Source organism: Arachis stenosperma, chromosome 3 (genome assembly GCF_014773155.1).
Source record: "Arachis stenosperma cultivar V10309 chromosome 3, arast.V10309.gnm1.PFL2, whole genome shotgun sequence".
Classification (NCBI taxonomy): Eukaryota; Viridiplantae; Streptophyta; class Magnoliopsida; order Fabales; family Fabaceae; genus Arachis; species Arachis stenosperma.
In genome coordinates this window covers 11,048,545-11,064,552 of record NC_080379.1, presented here as the reverse complement: position 1 = coordinate 11,064,552, position 16,008 = coordinate 11,048,545, and the positions used below count along the sequence as shown (strand labels likewise).

At 37.0% G+C, this 16,008-nt stretch overlaps 1 protein-coding gene across 1 annotated transcript; it reads right to left on the bottom strand.

Annotated features, from left to right (window-relative positions):
• Positions 1-10,406: 10,406 nt before the first annotated feature.
• On the bottom strand, positions 10,407-14,788 carry LOC130968738 (uncharacterized). Its single transcript, XM_057894173.1, has 2 exons — positions 13,466-14,788; positions 10,407-11,065 (listed from the first exon to the last, which is right to left on the bottom strand). The coding sequence occupies exon 1, from the start codon at positions 14,682-14,684 to the stop codon at positions 13,980-13,982; it is 705 nt and encodes a 234-aa protein (XP_057750156.1). The 5' UTR covers positions 14,685-14,788; the 3' UTR covers positions 10,407-11,065; positions 13,466-13,979.
• Positions 14,789-16,008: the final 1,220 nt, after the last annotated feature.

Sequence of the window (16,008 nt, the reverse complement as noted above, 5' to 3'; positions counted from 1 at the left end):
AATTGATGCATAAATCCACTTTCGGAGCCCACTTGGTCTATGCTTGGGCTGAGCTTGATCTATCCACGAGCTGAGGCTTCTCTTGGAGTTGAACTCCAAGTTATAACATGTTTTGGGCGTTCAACTCCGGATCATGACGTGTTTCTGGCGTTTAACTCCAGACAGCAGCATGTACTTGGCGTTCAACGCCAAGTTACATCATCAATTTCCGAATAAAATATGGACTACTATATATTGCTGGAAAGCTCTGAATGTCTACTTTCCAACGCCATTGAGAGCGCGCCATTTGAAGTTCTGTAGCTCCAGAAAATCCATTTTGAGTACAGGGAGGTCAGATTCCAACAACATCAGCAGTGCTTTTGTCAGCCTTTTTCAGAGTTTTGCTCAAGTCCCTCAATTTCAGCCAGAAATTACCTGAAATCATAGAAAAACACACAAACTCATAGTAAAGTCCAGAAATGTGAATTTAACATAAAAACTAATGAAAACATTCCTAAAAGTAGCTTGAACTTACTAAAAACTACCTAAAAACAATGCCAAAAAGCGTATAAATTATTCGCTCATCACTTCTCTCAGTACAGAGTCAAATAAAGCCCCCACAATCAAACTCTAAGTTTGGTTTTGGGAGGCCAAAGCCAAACTCTAAGTTTGGTGTTGGGAGTCTACAACATTGACCTGATCACCTGCGAGGCTCCATGAGAGACCACTGTCAAGCTATTGACATTAAAGAAGCGCTTATTGGGAGACAATCCAATTTTTATTTATCTAATTTTATTTTTCTTTTTATTGTTCTTTTATGTTTTATTAGGTTCATGATCATGTGGAGTCATGAAAAAAATACTAAAATTAAAAACAGAATAAAAAACAGCAGAAGAAAAATCACACCCTGGAGGATGGACTTACTGGCGTTTAAACGCCAGTAAGAAGCATATGGCTGGCATTCAACGCCAGAACAGAGCATGGATCTGGCGTTGAATGCCAGAAATAAGCAACATCCTGGCGTTTGAACGCCAGGAATATACCCTGAGGAGAGCTGGCGCTGAACGCCAGAAACAAGCATGGAACTGGCGTTCAACGCCAGAAATATGCTGCAATTGGGCGTTGAATGCCCAACATAAGCATCACTTCGGCGTTTAAACGCCAGAATTGTATGCAAAGGCATTTTACATGCCTAATTGGTGCAGGGATGTAAATTCTTGACACCTCAGGATCTGTGGACCCCACAGGATCATCCCAGGATCTGTGGACCCCACAGGATCCCCACCTACCTCAACTCACCTTCTCTCTTCTTCACCAAACACCTTAATCTCTCTTCTCCATTACCTCTTCATTACTCACATCCATCATCTCTTTCCCACCCTACATAGCCGAATACACACCTCTCTCCCTCTCCTCCATAATCTTCTTCTTCTTCTTCTATTCTTTCTTCTTTTGCTCGAGGGCGAGCAACATTCTAAGTTTGGTGTGTTAAAAGCATAACTTTTTGCTTTTTCATAACCATTGATGGCACCTAAGGCCAGAGAAACCTCAAAAAAAAGAAGAAAAAAAAGGGAAGACAATTACTTCCACCTCTGAGTCATGGGAGATGGAGAGATTCATCTCAAGGGTCCATAGCTCAGTAATAGAGCATTTGACTGCACATCAAGAGAGCATGAGGAATTCTCTCATCAAGAAATCCCTGAGATACCTCAGGGGATACATTTTCCTCCACACAATTATTGGGAGCAACTAAGGATAGGAGCACCAAAATCACTAGGGATCATACAACAAAGGCAAGGAAGAGACATAGAGGAGCTCAAAGCACCATTGGTCCTTCAAGAAGGTGCCACCATCACTGAGGTGGACTCATTCCTTGTTCTTTTTTTTCTGCTTTTTCAATTTTATGCTATATGTTTATGTTTTGTGTCTCTACTTCATGATCATTAGTATTAAGTAACTATGTCTTAAGGCTATGAATAATTCCATAAATCCCTCACCTTTCTTAAATGAAAAATGTTTCTAATTCAAAAGAACAAGAAGTACATGAATTTCAAAATTATCCTTGAATTTAGTTTAATTATATTGATGTGGTGACAATACTTTTTGTTTTCTGAATAAATCCTTGAACAGTGCATATTTTTTATCTTGTTGTTTACGAATGTTAAAATTGTTGGCTCTTGAAAGAATGATGAACAAAGAGAATGTTATTGACAATCTGAAAAATCATGAAATTGATTCTTGAAGCAAGAAAAAGCAGTGAATAGCAAAAGCTTACGAAAAAAAATAATAGAAAGAAAAAGAAAAAGCAAGAAGAAAAAGCCAATAGCCCATAAAACCAAAAGGCAAGGGTAAAAAGGATCCAAGACTTTGAGCATCAATGAATAGGAGGACCCAAGGAAATAAAATCCAGGCCTAAGCGGCTAAATCAAGCTATCCCTAACCATGTGCTTGTGGCATGCAAGTCCAAGTGAAAAGCTTGAGACTGAGTGGTTAAAGTCGTGATCCAAAGCAAAAAGAGTGTGCTTAAGAACCCTGGACACCTCTAACTGGGGACTTTAGCAAAGCTGAGTCACAATCTGAAAAGGTTCACCCAGTCATGTGTCTGTGGCATTTATGTATCTGGTGGTAATACTGGAAAGCAAAGTGATTAGGGCCACGTCCAAGACTCATAAAAGTAGCTGTGTTCAAGAATCAACAAACTTAACTAGGAGAATCAATAACACTATCTGAAATTCTAAGTTCCTAGAGATGCCAATCATTCTAAACTTCAAAGGATAAAGTGAGATGCCAAAACTGTTCAGAAGCAAAAAGCTACAAGTCCCACTCATCTAATTAGAATTAATATTCATTGATATTTTGAGATTTATAGTATATTCTCTTCTTTTTATCCTAATTGATTTTCAGTTGCTTGGAGACAAGCAACAATTTAAGTTTGGTGTTGTGATGAGCGGATAATTTATACGCTTTTTATAATCTAGCTACTTTTAGGGATGTTTTCATTAGATTTTATGCTAAATTCACATTTCTGGACTTTACTATGAGTTTGTGTATTTTTCTGTGATTTCAGGTAATTTCTGGTTGAAATTGAGGGACCTGAGCAAAAATCTTATTCAGGCTGACAAAGGACTGCTGATGCTGTTGGATTCTGACCTCCCTACACTCGAAATGGATTTTCTGGAGTTACAGAACTTCAAATGGCGCGCTTTCAATGGCGTTGGAAAGTAGACATCTAGAGCTTTCCAGCGATATATAATAGTCCATACTTTATTCGTAATTAGATGACGTAAACTGGCGCTCAACGCCAGTTTCATGCTGCATTCTAGAGTTAAACGCCAGAAACACGTCATGAACCAGAGTTGAACGCCAAAAACACGTTACAACTTGGCGTTCAACTTCAAAAGAAGCCTCAGCTCGTGTAAAGTTCAAGCTCAGCCCAAGCACACACCAAAGTGGGCCCCGGAAGTGGATTTCTGCACTTAGACTTCTTTCTGTAAACTCTAGTAACTAGTTTAGTATAAATAGAACTTTTTACTATTGTATTTTCATCTTTTAATCTTTTAATCTTTGATCAGTTTATGCGATCTTAGACATTGGGGGCTGGCCATTCGGCCATTCCTGGACCTTTATCACTTATGTATTTTCAACGGTGGAGTTTCTACACACCATAGATTAAGGGTGTGGAGCTCTGCTGTTCCTCAAGTTTTAATGCAATTACTACTATTTTCTATTCAATTCAGTTTATTCTTGTTTTAAGATATTCGTTGCACTTCAATATGATGAATGTGATGATCCGTGACACTCATCATCATTCTCACCTATGAACGCGTAACTGACAACCACTTCTGTTCTACCTTAGACCAGGCGCATATCTCTTGGATTCCTTAATCAGAATCTTCGTGGTATAAGCTAGATTGATGGCGGCATTCATGAGAATTCGGAAAGTCTAAACCTTGTCTATGGTATTCCGAGTAGGATTCAGTAATTGAATGATTGTGACGATCTTCAAACTCGCGATTGTTGGGCGTGATGACAAACGCAAAAGAATCAAGGGATTCTATTCCAACATGATCGAGAACCGACAGATGATTAGACGTGCTGTGACAGAGCATTTGGACCATTTTCACTGAGAGGATGGGATGTAGCCATTGACAACGGTGATGCCCTACATACAGCTTGCCATGGAAAGGAGTAAGAAGGATTGGATGAAGGCAGTAGGAAAGCAGAGATTCAGAAGGAGCACAGCATCTTCATACGCCTATCTGAAATTCCCATCGATGATCTACATAAGTGTTTCTATCTTTATTTTCGATTTATTTATTATTAATATTCGAAAACTCCATAACCCTTTACTATCCGCCTGACTGAGATTTACAAGATGACCATAGATTGCTTCATACCAACAATCTCTGTGGGATTGACCCTTACTCACGTAAGGTTTATTACTTGGATGACCCAGTACACTTGCTGGTTAGTTGAGCGAAGTTGTGAAATTTTGTTTAGACCATAGTATTGAGCACCAAGTTTTTGGGGCCATTACCTGGGAATCAATTTTGAACAACAATTTAAGTATGAATCACAATTTCGTCCACCAAGAGTATTCATGAATAATTGGGTGTTCAAATTGAAAGCGGATGAAAATGTCTCACGACCAAGGTATAAAGGTCGATTGGTTGTGAAAGGCTTTGAGCAAAAGAAAGGTATTGATTTTGAGGATATTTTTTCTCTAGTTGTAAAGATGTCCTCTATTCGAGTTGTACTTGGATTGGCGGCTAGCTTGAATTTAAAGGTTGAGCAACTTGATGTGAAGACTGCATTCTTTCATGGTGACATAGATAAAGAAATTTACATAGAGAAATCAGAGGATTTTGAGATTAAAGGAAAGGAGCATCTTATATGCAAGTTGAAGAAGACCTTATATGGGTTGAAACAAGCGCCAAAGCAGTGGTACACAAAGTTTGATTCCTTCATGGAAGATCATGGGTATAGTAAGATTTCTTCTGATCATTGTGTGTATGTTAAAAAATTCTCTGATGGTGATTTTATAATTCTCTTGCTTTATGTTGATGACATATTGATTGTTGGTCATGACATTAAGAAGATTGAAAGTCTTAAGAAAGACTTAAACATATCCTTTTCTATGAAGGATTTGGGTCCTGCAAAGAAAATTCTTGGCATGAGTATCACTCGTGACAGGAAGAATGGAAAACTGTGGTTGTCGCAGCAGAAGTATATTGAGAAGGTTTTAGAGAGGTTTAGCATGAGTAATTCCAAACCTGTTAGTACTCCACTTGCTAGTCATTTCAAGTTGAGTTCGCGGCAGTGTCCTACAAGTGAGAAAGAGAAAGAAGAAATGAAGAACATTCCATATGCATCTGCAGTTTGTAGTTTGATGTATGCTATGGTTTGCACCAGGCTGGATATTGCTCATGCTGTTGGAGTTATTAGTCGATTTCTCTCTAATCCTGGCAAGAAACACTGGCAAGCAGTGAAGTGGATTCTCAGATACTTTAATGGTACTTCCAGAGTTTGTTTTATGCTTTAGGAGTGGCCAACCTATGTTGGATGGTTACACAGATGCGGATATGGCTGGGGATCTTGATTCAAGAAAGTCTACTTTTTGTTATATGATGACTTTTGTAGGGGGAGCTGTGTCGTGGCAATCTCGACATAAAAAATGTGTTGCTTTATCTACTATAGAGGCAGAATACATTGCTGTTGTTGAAGCTTCTAAGGAACTCTTGTGGATGAAGAAATTTTTACAAGAGTTAGGCATCAATCAAGAGAAGTTTGTGTTATTTTGTGACAGTCAGAGTGTTATCTATCTCAGTAAGAATCCGATATTTTATTCTAGATCGAAGCACATAGAGGTGAGGTATCATTGGATACATCAAGCGCTTGAGATGAAGTCATATGCACTTGAGAAGATCTATACTGATGATAATGGTTCAGATATGATGACTAAGAGTTTACCTACAGTGAAGTTTGATTCCTACAAAGAGAAGGCGAACTTGGTGGAGCAACCTATCTCCACTTGAGTTGGTGAGGGGGAGATTTGTTGGTGGGTCCCCTACTAAGTGGGACCCACAAATTAAAAACAAAAAAAAAATAAAAGAAAAGTGGCTAATAAGCCACGGGAAAAGAGAGAGAGGGTTAAGCTTCTTTCGATTGTTTTTGAAAGAAATGAAACAGTGAGAGGAGGGTTTTCATTGTCGAAGAGGAGAAGAAAATTGGGGAAAAAGAGCAGTGTCATTTTGATCCGATTAAACTAGTAATCTTGCTCTATTTTTTATGAAATTTTAGTATGTTATTCCTGGTGTAGAGATAAACATTAGAATATAACTTGCTAGTTGTATTGCCTTCTCTTTTGTCTAATTTGAGATACCCACTTTGTTGAGGGTTTATGTTGATTCCATCAGTTTTAATGATGTATTTTGTTGATTGTTGATATGCCCTAGTGTTAATAGGAAGACTGATTGTGTACCCATTATTTTGATAGTAGAAGATTTTATTGGAGTAGGTCCCGTGGGTTTTGTCACGATAAAATTCTGGTGTTTGATCATTTAATTTTTGTCATTATATTTGTTATTTGGAGTATCTTTGGTATTACCTATTTAATCGTACAGGTTGTTGAAAAATTATTTTTTGTGCTTTTGTTGTTAGACAGATTCTTATTGAACCTCAATTTTTTCAACACCCCATCAGCCTTAAGTTGCAAAAGTATGAACTGCCGATTGCCACATTTGTGACTCGCTGATAACTTCTCATCACACCAATAACAAAGGCCTTTCTCTCTACGACTATGTATTTTAGCAAGGTTCGATTTTGTTATTGGGTTCTTATTTGTGTTTTTTAAGGGACGTTGGGTTTGTTTGGTGAGAAGAGGTGGAAGGTTGCTTCGTGTTTTGGTTCATTGTGGCGGTGTGGTGTTTTGGTTGGAAGTTTGGGTGCGGTAATGATTATTTATCCGTGGAACTGATGCAAATTTATCCTTGTAGAGCCTAGTTAAAGTCACAGCTCTCATGAGGGAAGAAGGGAACTGAGCCTTCACCTCACATCTAATATCTTGTCTCAAGCCATTAGTGAAACAATCTTTAAGAGCTTCAAGAGGATCAATTCTAGTCCAATTCGCCAATGCCACAAACTCAGATAATAGTCACTTAACGAAACGTGTTATTACAAATTGAATAGAAGTTCTCCAGGTGACTCAAATAATAGTCCAAATTTAATCTCTATTTCTCTCTTCAACTGAGTCCGCGACCTGAGCTGTGTCGTACGCTGTGACATCTGAAACCAAGTGATTGCTCTTCCTGACATGTGGATTGCAGCGATTCTAATTTGCTCCTCCTCAGGAACCATGAAAAACTCAAAATATTGATTCATGGAGAAGATCCATCCCAACGCATCACTGCCGTCAAACTTGGGAAGATAGGCCCTTCGATATTGTCGATTATAATGTGAATGTTGATCGTAGCTTGAGTTCGAACTTCAAACCATGCACAATCTCGTTTGAAGGAGTGGCTCTGATTCTAATCAGAAATCAACTGAGCAATCGAAGTTTGAATTGCTTCGAACCTGAGATCCTTCGTCTTAGACATTCTCGCTCGCTCGGCTCTGATTTCTTCCTCCCTGGTTTCCAGCATCTGATAGGGTCTCTTAATATCGGCTTCTATCCCCTTCATACGTGTGTTTTCCACCACTAACAAGGTTAATGAAAGCACCAATTGGATGGGTGAATTGAAATATATGCGAGTTTATTGAATAATAGGATGAGTATGGAGTAAGTGGAAGTATATATGTATCACCAAGGAAACAGTAAATGGCCAATTCAATTACAACAAAGAGTGTAGGGTATAATATAATAAGATCGAAGAAGAGATTGGTGAGTTATTCCCGATCACAACCACAATTTGGGAGCTACCTGAATTCAAGGAAGAATTAAAGTTAGGAGAATAGGAGAATAAATCCCCGTAATAATCCCTCAGATTTATGTAATTATTCGAAATAGTTTTTGAAATTCAAATTTTTTTACAATGGTCTCCCAGATCTTTGGGCACTATAGTAGTCTTTATGTTATTTTCGACGCTGAGTTAGTTGTCAGACTGTTAATGTGATCATCTTTTACCACTTTAGACAATTTCAACAACTAAATGACATAAATTTATTCTAATTTGGACTCAATTTGAACATTTTTCCATTTTATAATCCTAATTCTAAATATGCAGAATATATTATTTATCTTCTTTTTCATCTTTTTTTCTTCTTCTCCATCTCTTTATTTCTATAAAGCAAAAGTATGGTTTCAATTAAACAACATTTTTTTAATTAAATCAATTTGAAACTACTAGAACCATTCTTAATAGAAGTGAATAATATTTTCAATGTATCTCATATGGTTCCAATTAAACAACATTTTTTAATTAAATCAATTTGAAACTACTAGAACCATTCTTAATAGAAGTGAATAATATTTTCAATGTATCTCATAGTATTACAGCATTGCAACCAGGAATGTATCTATATATATTGTAGTGGGACAAGTACCTTCACTATAATTTGAAATTATTTTGGTAGTATATAATAATAATATTTAGTTATTCCTATTAAATTATTAAATTTGACTCCACAATAATTTTTTATTCAATTTTTAAAATTTAATAATCAATTTAAAAATTTCATATTAGATGTTTATTAGAATGATCAATTCTCAATTTAAATGAGATTGGTGTTCTTTCTTAAAAATGAACTCAAAAGATATTATTTATCTTTTTTTAAAATTAGTTTTAGTTTTTTCTGTAACAACTACATTAATTGAAAGAATTTTTTTAATTATGAATATCGCTGAGAGTTGGCTTTTGATTGTGTGAAAAGTAAATTTTTAAATAATTATTTAGTGATATATATATAAAGAGAGACATTTCAATTGTATTGTTAACAAAAAAAAGATTACTCAATTTTTTTAAAAATATAAAACCTAAAAAATAAAATTCTAAAATATATATTATTATTTAATTTACTCTTTTAGTATTTTAATATGTAAATTATATATTTTAAAGACTAATCATATTTTAGAATAACAAAATATATTATAACAGTAATTAATGAATAATTTTATATAATTGATTTTTATGCACATATAATATTTTTATTAAAAAAATTATTAGAATTTATCTATCTTGTGTTCTAAAGACACATATTAAGATTATAAATTGAGAATTTTTTATTAAAAATACAAAAAAAATTAAATTTTTAATGTATTTATTTTACAGTTATTAAATGAAAAATTTTAAAACCTTCAATTAATGGTAAATTTGTCATGTGCCCTTAAGACAAATGTTAGTTAAACCCAAATAATTATTATTATTTTAATATATTTTGCTTCCATGACAAAATTTTTTAGATCGGTCACTGATTGCAACCAACCGAAACAAAAAACAAATAACAAAATACTTCACCGATTAAAACTACCCTTGTATGAAAAACTAAACGATAGCTCATTTTTACAAATAAATCAATGAGAAATTTAGGAATTAAAATAAAATAAAGCGAGTCCAATTTGAAAACTCAGCTCACAGATTGAAATAAACCTAACGCAACATGCATCAGAAGTAGATGGAAAAGATATTCCAATAGAGACAAATGAAGGGAGAACATACGAATAAATTAGAAACATACAGTGCCTTAGTGATTGGCAGCTAGAATTTTATGAACTAGCTGAAAAAAACAACTAGTACAAGAGTGAGTACCTGAGCTAAAGAGATAGAGAAGAAGAAAAAAAGAGATGAAGAAAAAGATGAAAATTACGCTCTACATTTGGAATTGGGGTTATAAAATAGGGAATGGATCAAATTGGGTTCAAATTGGAATAAATTCATGCCATTAGATTCTTTAGCATGACAAAAGATGGCCATACTTTGACATAGGGGTGCACATGGGTCGGGTGAAGCCGAATTTGATGTGACCAAAACCCGACCCGAAATATACACCGGGTTTATTTTTATACCCGAACCCGACTTTAGACCCAATGAAACCAACACACTTTCGGGCCACAATTATACCGGGTGAAAACCGGGCAAAAACCGGGCCATTAACATTACATTATGTTGATACCTTCTTGTTAGCTAGCATGTAAAAATATCTAAATTTTCAAGACTCCAACCATTAATTGACATGGTAAAATTCACTTAGAAAAATATAATAAGAACCAACCATTCTTCAAAATTAAAGCATAACCACAATCAATACTAAAGCATAACCACAATCAATACTAATAATTGTCTAATAACACCAAATATTTAAATCAATACAAATAACACAATATTATGCATTAGTCTAAAATCTTATGCATTCTAAACATAAAACATTAACTTATAGTCATATAATGACTAATAACACAAAATATTAAAGTTTACAATACTTAAATTCCACAAAAGAATAGCCATGATCCATCACTAATAACACAGAATATTAATTGTGCATGATGACCGGGCCATCGAACCGACTTCGCGTGACCGGAGCTATGGCCCGGACCCGACCCGAATTAATGACCGGGTCTATTTTTGTGACCCTTACCCGGCCCTAAACCCGGTGAAATCACACCAAATTAGCCCCTAAAGTGTTCGGGATCGGGCCGGGTCTTTGGACCGGACCAGGCCATGTGCAACAGTTGACTCAGCGTTGGAAATGACGTAGATATCACTATAGTTATAACACCCTAACTACCAAAGCTCACGCTTCCGGCTGCACAACTCTGATAGCTCGGACATTACGACGACACTTATACTATTTAATACTAAAATATGAGCCTGTTTAAAACTTTAAATCGCAATACTGCTCCAAAATTTACTTTCATTCGATAACGTACATCCATAGATACCATACAACTTACAAAAGCTCATCAAGAGTACATCCATATATATATATACATACATATATATAAATAATACTACAAACATTACCCAATACAATTCCTATCCCTCTTACAGAATATATCAAGGTAAAGGCGAGGGTACAAAAATAATAATCTAAAGCAATACAGAGCATCTCAACAACAATTAAATAAACTCTTCATGACTTCTGCGCCCATATCCTGAAAGGGGAAAAATATAGGGGGTGAGAACATCATCCTCGAAAGGGTTCTCAGTAGAGGGTTTTTGGGAATTACTGTAATAGGATACGTGAAGATAAACCATACCAGTGATTAATAACCGTCTTATACCTCTTTTCAAAAACAACAGTTTACAATAAAAGAGAAATCTAAAATCTTTTCTAAAAGAGAAACTGTTCAATTCTCAAAAACTCAAAAGCCTTTCAAAAAGGTGTAACTATGCTGAACCAAATTAGCATTTCATACTTTATTCCAAACCAGAAACACAAAACCGAAATCAACCATCGGTTCATCCCATTCCAACCACGGCCCTAGGCCCAAACAATCCAACCATCAACCAATCACCACAATCCAACAGAGTCCCAGATGCAAACGCAGATAGGAAATTCAAGCACAAACAAACAGTTACAGCAAGTAGAACAATTAGCAGTTAATCACAAAGGAAAACCACGTACAATATGCACACCCAAACAATGTCACATAGATGCATATGATGCATGCCTGTCCTAGTGGCTGATGATATCATCTGTCGGTTACCAAGCCAACCCGACGTGTCCGGTAACTAACCCGGACACAGTCTCTCTGTTGCGCATTATTATCATTAGAGGGTATCTGCGCCCTGTCGCCATTAGAGGGTATCAGTGCCCTGTCACCCTTACAACCAAAGAGAAAACACAAGCATACTCGCATACAACATTCATCTCAGCCATCCGGCTTAAATTCACAATTCATTCAATTGCATACATGCATTTGTACTCAACCATGGATCACCATCCATCTCAGCCATCCGGCTCACGGTTCAATCCAGAACCAGCCAATTTATCAATAAATACAGCCCTTCGGCTTAAATTCATAATTCATAATCAGTCATACGACCCATAACTCATTCGGCAATCAGCCATAAATCAACATCATACACAGCCATTCCACCATTTAACATCATCAAATTCATATAACCGGCATTTAAGCCATAACTCACTTTTCTCAAGCCATTTCACTTTGAAATCAAATTTCAACTCTTTTCAGCCTTGACTTTAAAGATCTCATTTCTCAAATCATCTCAGGCTCATAAGCCAAATTTACTCAAAGTGAGTTCTCTTTTTAAAACAAAGCCACCCTCGGCATTCTCTTTCCAAAACTCCCAAAACCATGGCAAGTTAAGGATTTATTTCAAAGTATTCAAAATCACCCATCCAACAATGGAATTTTATAAGAAAAGTTTTCCCGACAGAGTTCCAAGTCTTTAGGGGAGAATAACATAACTCATTCCGCCAAAATCATTTAAAATCATTAAAACCTTGGCTTTCTGATTTGAGTGATAAAATAGGATCTATGCCAAACTGAGTCACGTAATCATTCACTTCTTTCAAAGCCGTTTCCTTTACTTAGGCAAAACCAACTTCAACCCCCTTGATAAATTCTAGAATGTTTCAACTGTTCAAAATTGTTTTAGTCTTGCAAGATTTCAAAATTCAAAGAGTACTTAAAACATTTCTCAAAACATTTCAAAATGAAACTTGTCAATAGGCATTCAGGTTCTTTCAAAGTCATTGAAACTTCTTTAATTGAAACCCCCAAGTCAAATTCAAAGGCATAAATCCTTTTCACATTCAAACAGCTTTAAAACACAACTTTCATCTAATTAACCTTCTCCTGAAAGAGGTACAAGGCCTTCCTTAAGAAGCAAGACTAAATCACAATTTCCTCTTTACTAACTCATTTTGAAAGCATGAATCATCCTTTTCTTGATAATTCAAATAAAATAGTAAAAGTCTTTAATTCATCATTTTCCAGACAACATTTCAATAAGGACTCGGATTTTATAGAAATTTCGGCAGCACCTCCCCTAAAACTTGGACTTTTGCAACCCGGTTCGGGTCCCAACTAAACCGTTCCTCATTCCTTTTCAACAACACAAAACCAGAAATCAATTCAAAGCATGCTAAATCCAACAATCGCCTCAGTGGCGTATCTCAAGGATACTATTTCAAAATTAACTCAATATCAATCGATTTAACTCATTTCCAAGGCTTTAAAGAAAGGGCTCAATAACAAATCATTTGTCCAAAACCGAATCAATTAAAGTAAACCAGGCTGAATCCAAAAGTGCATTCGACTTTTCAAATCATCAAAACAATTAACTCAAATCAAATCAATCCTCAGCGGATTAAACTCAGATTTCAAATCTTTAAAGAATCAACTTCAAAACATTACATTTCACAAAGCCGCACAATAATTCAGCGAAACCAACATCCATAATCATTCGAGTCAATCAAGTAATACATAAGGCAGATACAATCACCAAATACACAATATCTCACATCAGTATCCATATGTAATAATTCCAATACATAAAACATAGCTTTTAGAAATCGCCCCTACCTCAAAACGCAATTCCATAACCCAGATGACTCATCAAGTCCTTTCCACCTCAAATCGAACTGACGGCAACCAAAACCTCAACTCCAAGCCACTTTCGCAACAGTCTCAACAACTCTAATCGCAATATACAAAAACCGAACTCAATCTTATAGCAATTAACGCCACAAACCTCAGCGTGAGATAATAGAATAATAACGAAAGGGCTTTCAAATTGAAACGCTTACCGAACCGAAGAAGGAGCGGCTGAACCGAAACAGCGGCGGTCTCCGAACTGGTTCAGCGGCAACGCGGCAGCCACCTCAAGCGACAGCGACGACAATTTCAGATCGCGCCAACTGAAACCAACACGCAGTGAGTACGATATTCTCAGAACTCAAAAAGGACAGAAACCTCAAATAAAACCCTTATCGGCAAACTTTTCCGGCGACGGCAGCAGGGTCTCGAGTTGCAGAAGCTGAGTCCGGAACTCTGGCGGTGCTTCCAGAGGTCACAGAACCTCTCCCGGCGGCCAGAATTATGGAGATGCAGTTCCCTTTTCCGGCAGCAACACCTGTGGTGGCCTGAATCCCTTTGCCGGCGACGGTTTGGGCTTACCATAATCAGCAGCAGCGAGCTCAGATGGTGACAGCGGCGTGAGGCGGCGGCGTCTTCTCCCCACCCGCGGTAACCCTCGACGGCAACGCACAGAACTCCTCCAGCGACAACGAGGGTGGAGCTTCTCCTCAGCCCGTGGCTCGCAGCTCACATTTTCCTTCTCAACGGCGTTCTTCCGTTCGCGCCTCCAACGGCGCCGGCAAAGGCAACTTCTGTGGCAACGGCAAGGAAGCTCCCGACGGTGACAGGCGGCGTCAGACCCCAGCGCTGGCGGCGGCACGGCGTGAACGCTCCTCGCGAGGCCCTTCCCGTCAGTCTCTTCCCCTCCAATTGCAGCTCTGTTCTCGATCTCTCTTCCCTCGGTGTGCAGCGGCAACGGCACAGCGTGGAGTACAACGGCCCAGCGCGACGGCGGTGGTGAAGACCGACGCGCCGGTGCGATTCTCCTCCCTCGGCCAACTGTGCTTTGTGGGTGTGTGTGTGATGCGTTTCTCAAAGAAGAGTGTGGGTGTGGGTGTTCAGCATAAAGGCTGCGCAGCAAGGACAGTGAAGAAGGGGGTTTGAGGCTGCACAGCATGAAGGGGGAATGGGGGGAAGGGTATGCCAAAATTAGGGTAAGGGGCATTATAGTAATTTTACTTAAAAATATGGATAATATAGTAATTATAAATAAATTCTAATCCAATAACAATAATGTATAAAATACTATTCGTTCATCAACTTACAATTATTTTCAATAAAATGCCCAAATCAAATAATAAGAAATAATATACTTAATTTCTTCATTTTCTAAAATAGAAGTATTAATATTTAAAATATTACTTATCTAATCCAAATCATATAAAATTCTTATTATTTCATAACTGGCAACTTTATAATTTAAATATAGAAAATAATCCAATAATTATAAAATTGGATAATAATCATAACTCATCTCAAATCCAATAAATCAAAACTTGCATTAGTTATCTTTAATAAAATAATTTCTGAAATTAAGGCTATAAATAACTATATGATTGACTTGCTCACAAAAAGACTTTTCAAAAGTTCTGGGTCTTACATTCTACCCACCGTATAAAAATTTTCGTCCTCAAAAATTGATACAAAACGAAAAAAATTTCCTAACAGTTCACCCTTGAACACATTTAAGGAAGAAGCAAAAATACTTCTCAACATATAAACATATATATACGGTTTTCAAATACTTGGATGGTCGTATGCATAAGGATACAAAGGTAGGAATGGGATTGCAAAGCAAACGTTACAAGATAGGCTCAATGCACAAGGTCATATGATCTCAAGGCTTTACAAACACTTGAGGTGCCACAATAGCGTGCAAATCAAGATAGGTGTTCACAAAGCAAAGTGGTAATTAGTGTGGTAAAAGGCTGCAAAACATGTTGGTATTTAAACAGTGGCATACCGTTCGCTGACAAAACTCGTTCCCACTTTAGAGCTTCAATTTTCCAACTCGACCAAACATTGTACAACCTCATAGCCAACATAAGCCTAACACCCGCAAACTCGTCTGCGAAAGACAAAATACCCACAACTCAAAACATGGTACACCTACTGTTTCACCTTCTATATACACATATCACGTCTTAAAGAACTAACGCATCGTGTTACTACGTCTACAAGTCGCACGTGATATCAAAACAACTCTCGAGTCTACTCAGAAGGAAACAAGATTTAGAAAGGAGAGTCAAATGTCAAGGATAGCAATAATAGATTTGAGAAGATGTATCCAATCCCAGATGGCCAAGGATACTCAAGCAATGAAGTTTGCTAGACACAATACAATTGACAACCTCAAAGATGACCCTTGAATCAAAGAAATCCAATAGGATCAATAAGAAGAAAACCAGCGCATCAGTTTGAAACAAACTCAAGCTAAGTCGAGGAAGCATGATGTTTACAGAAGAAAATATTTCAAACCCAAGATAAAA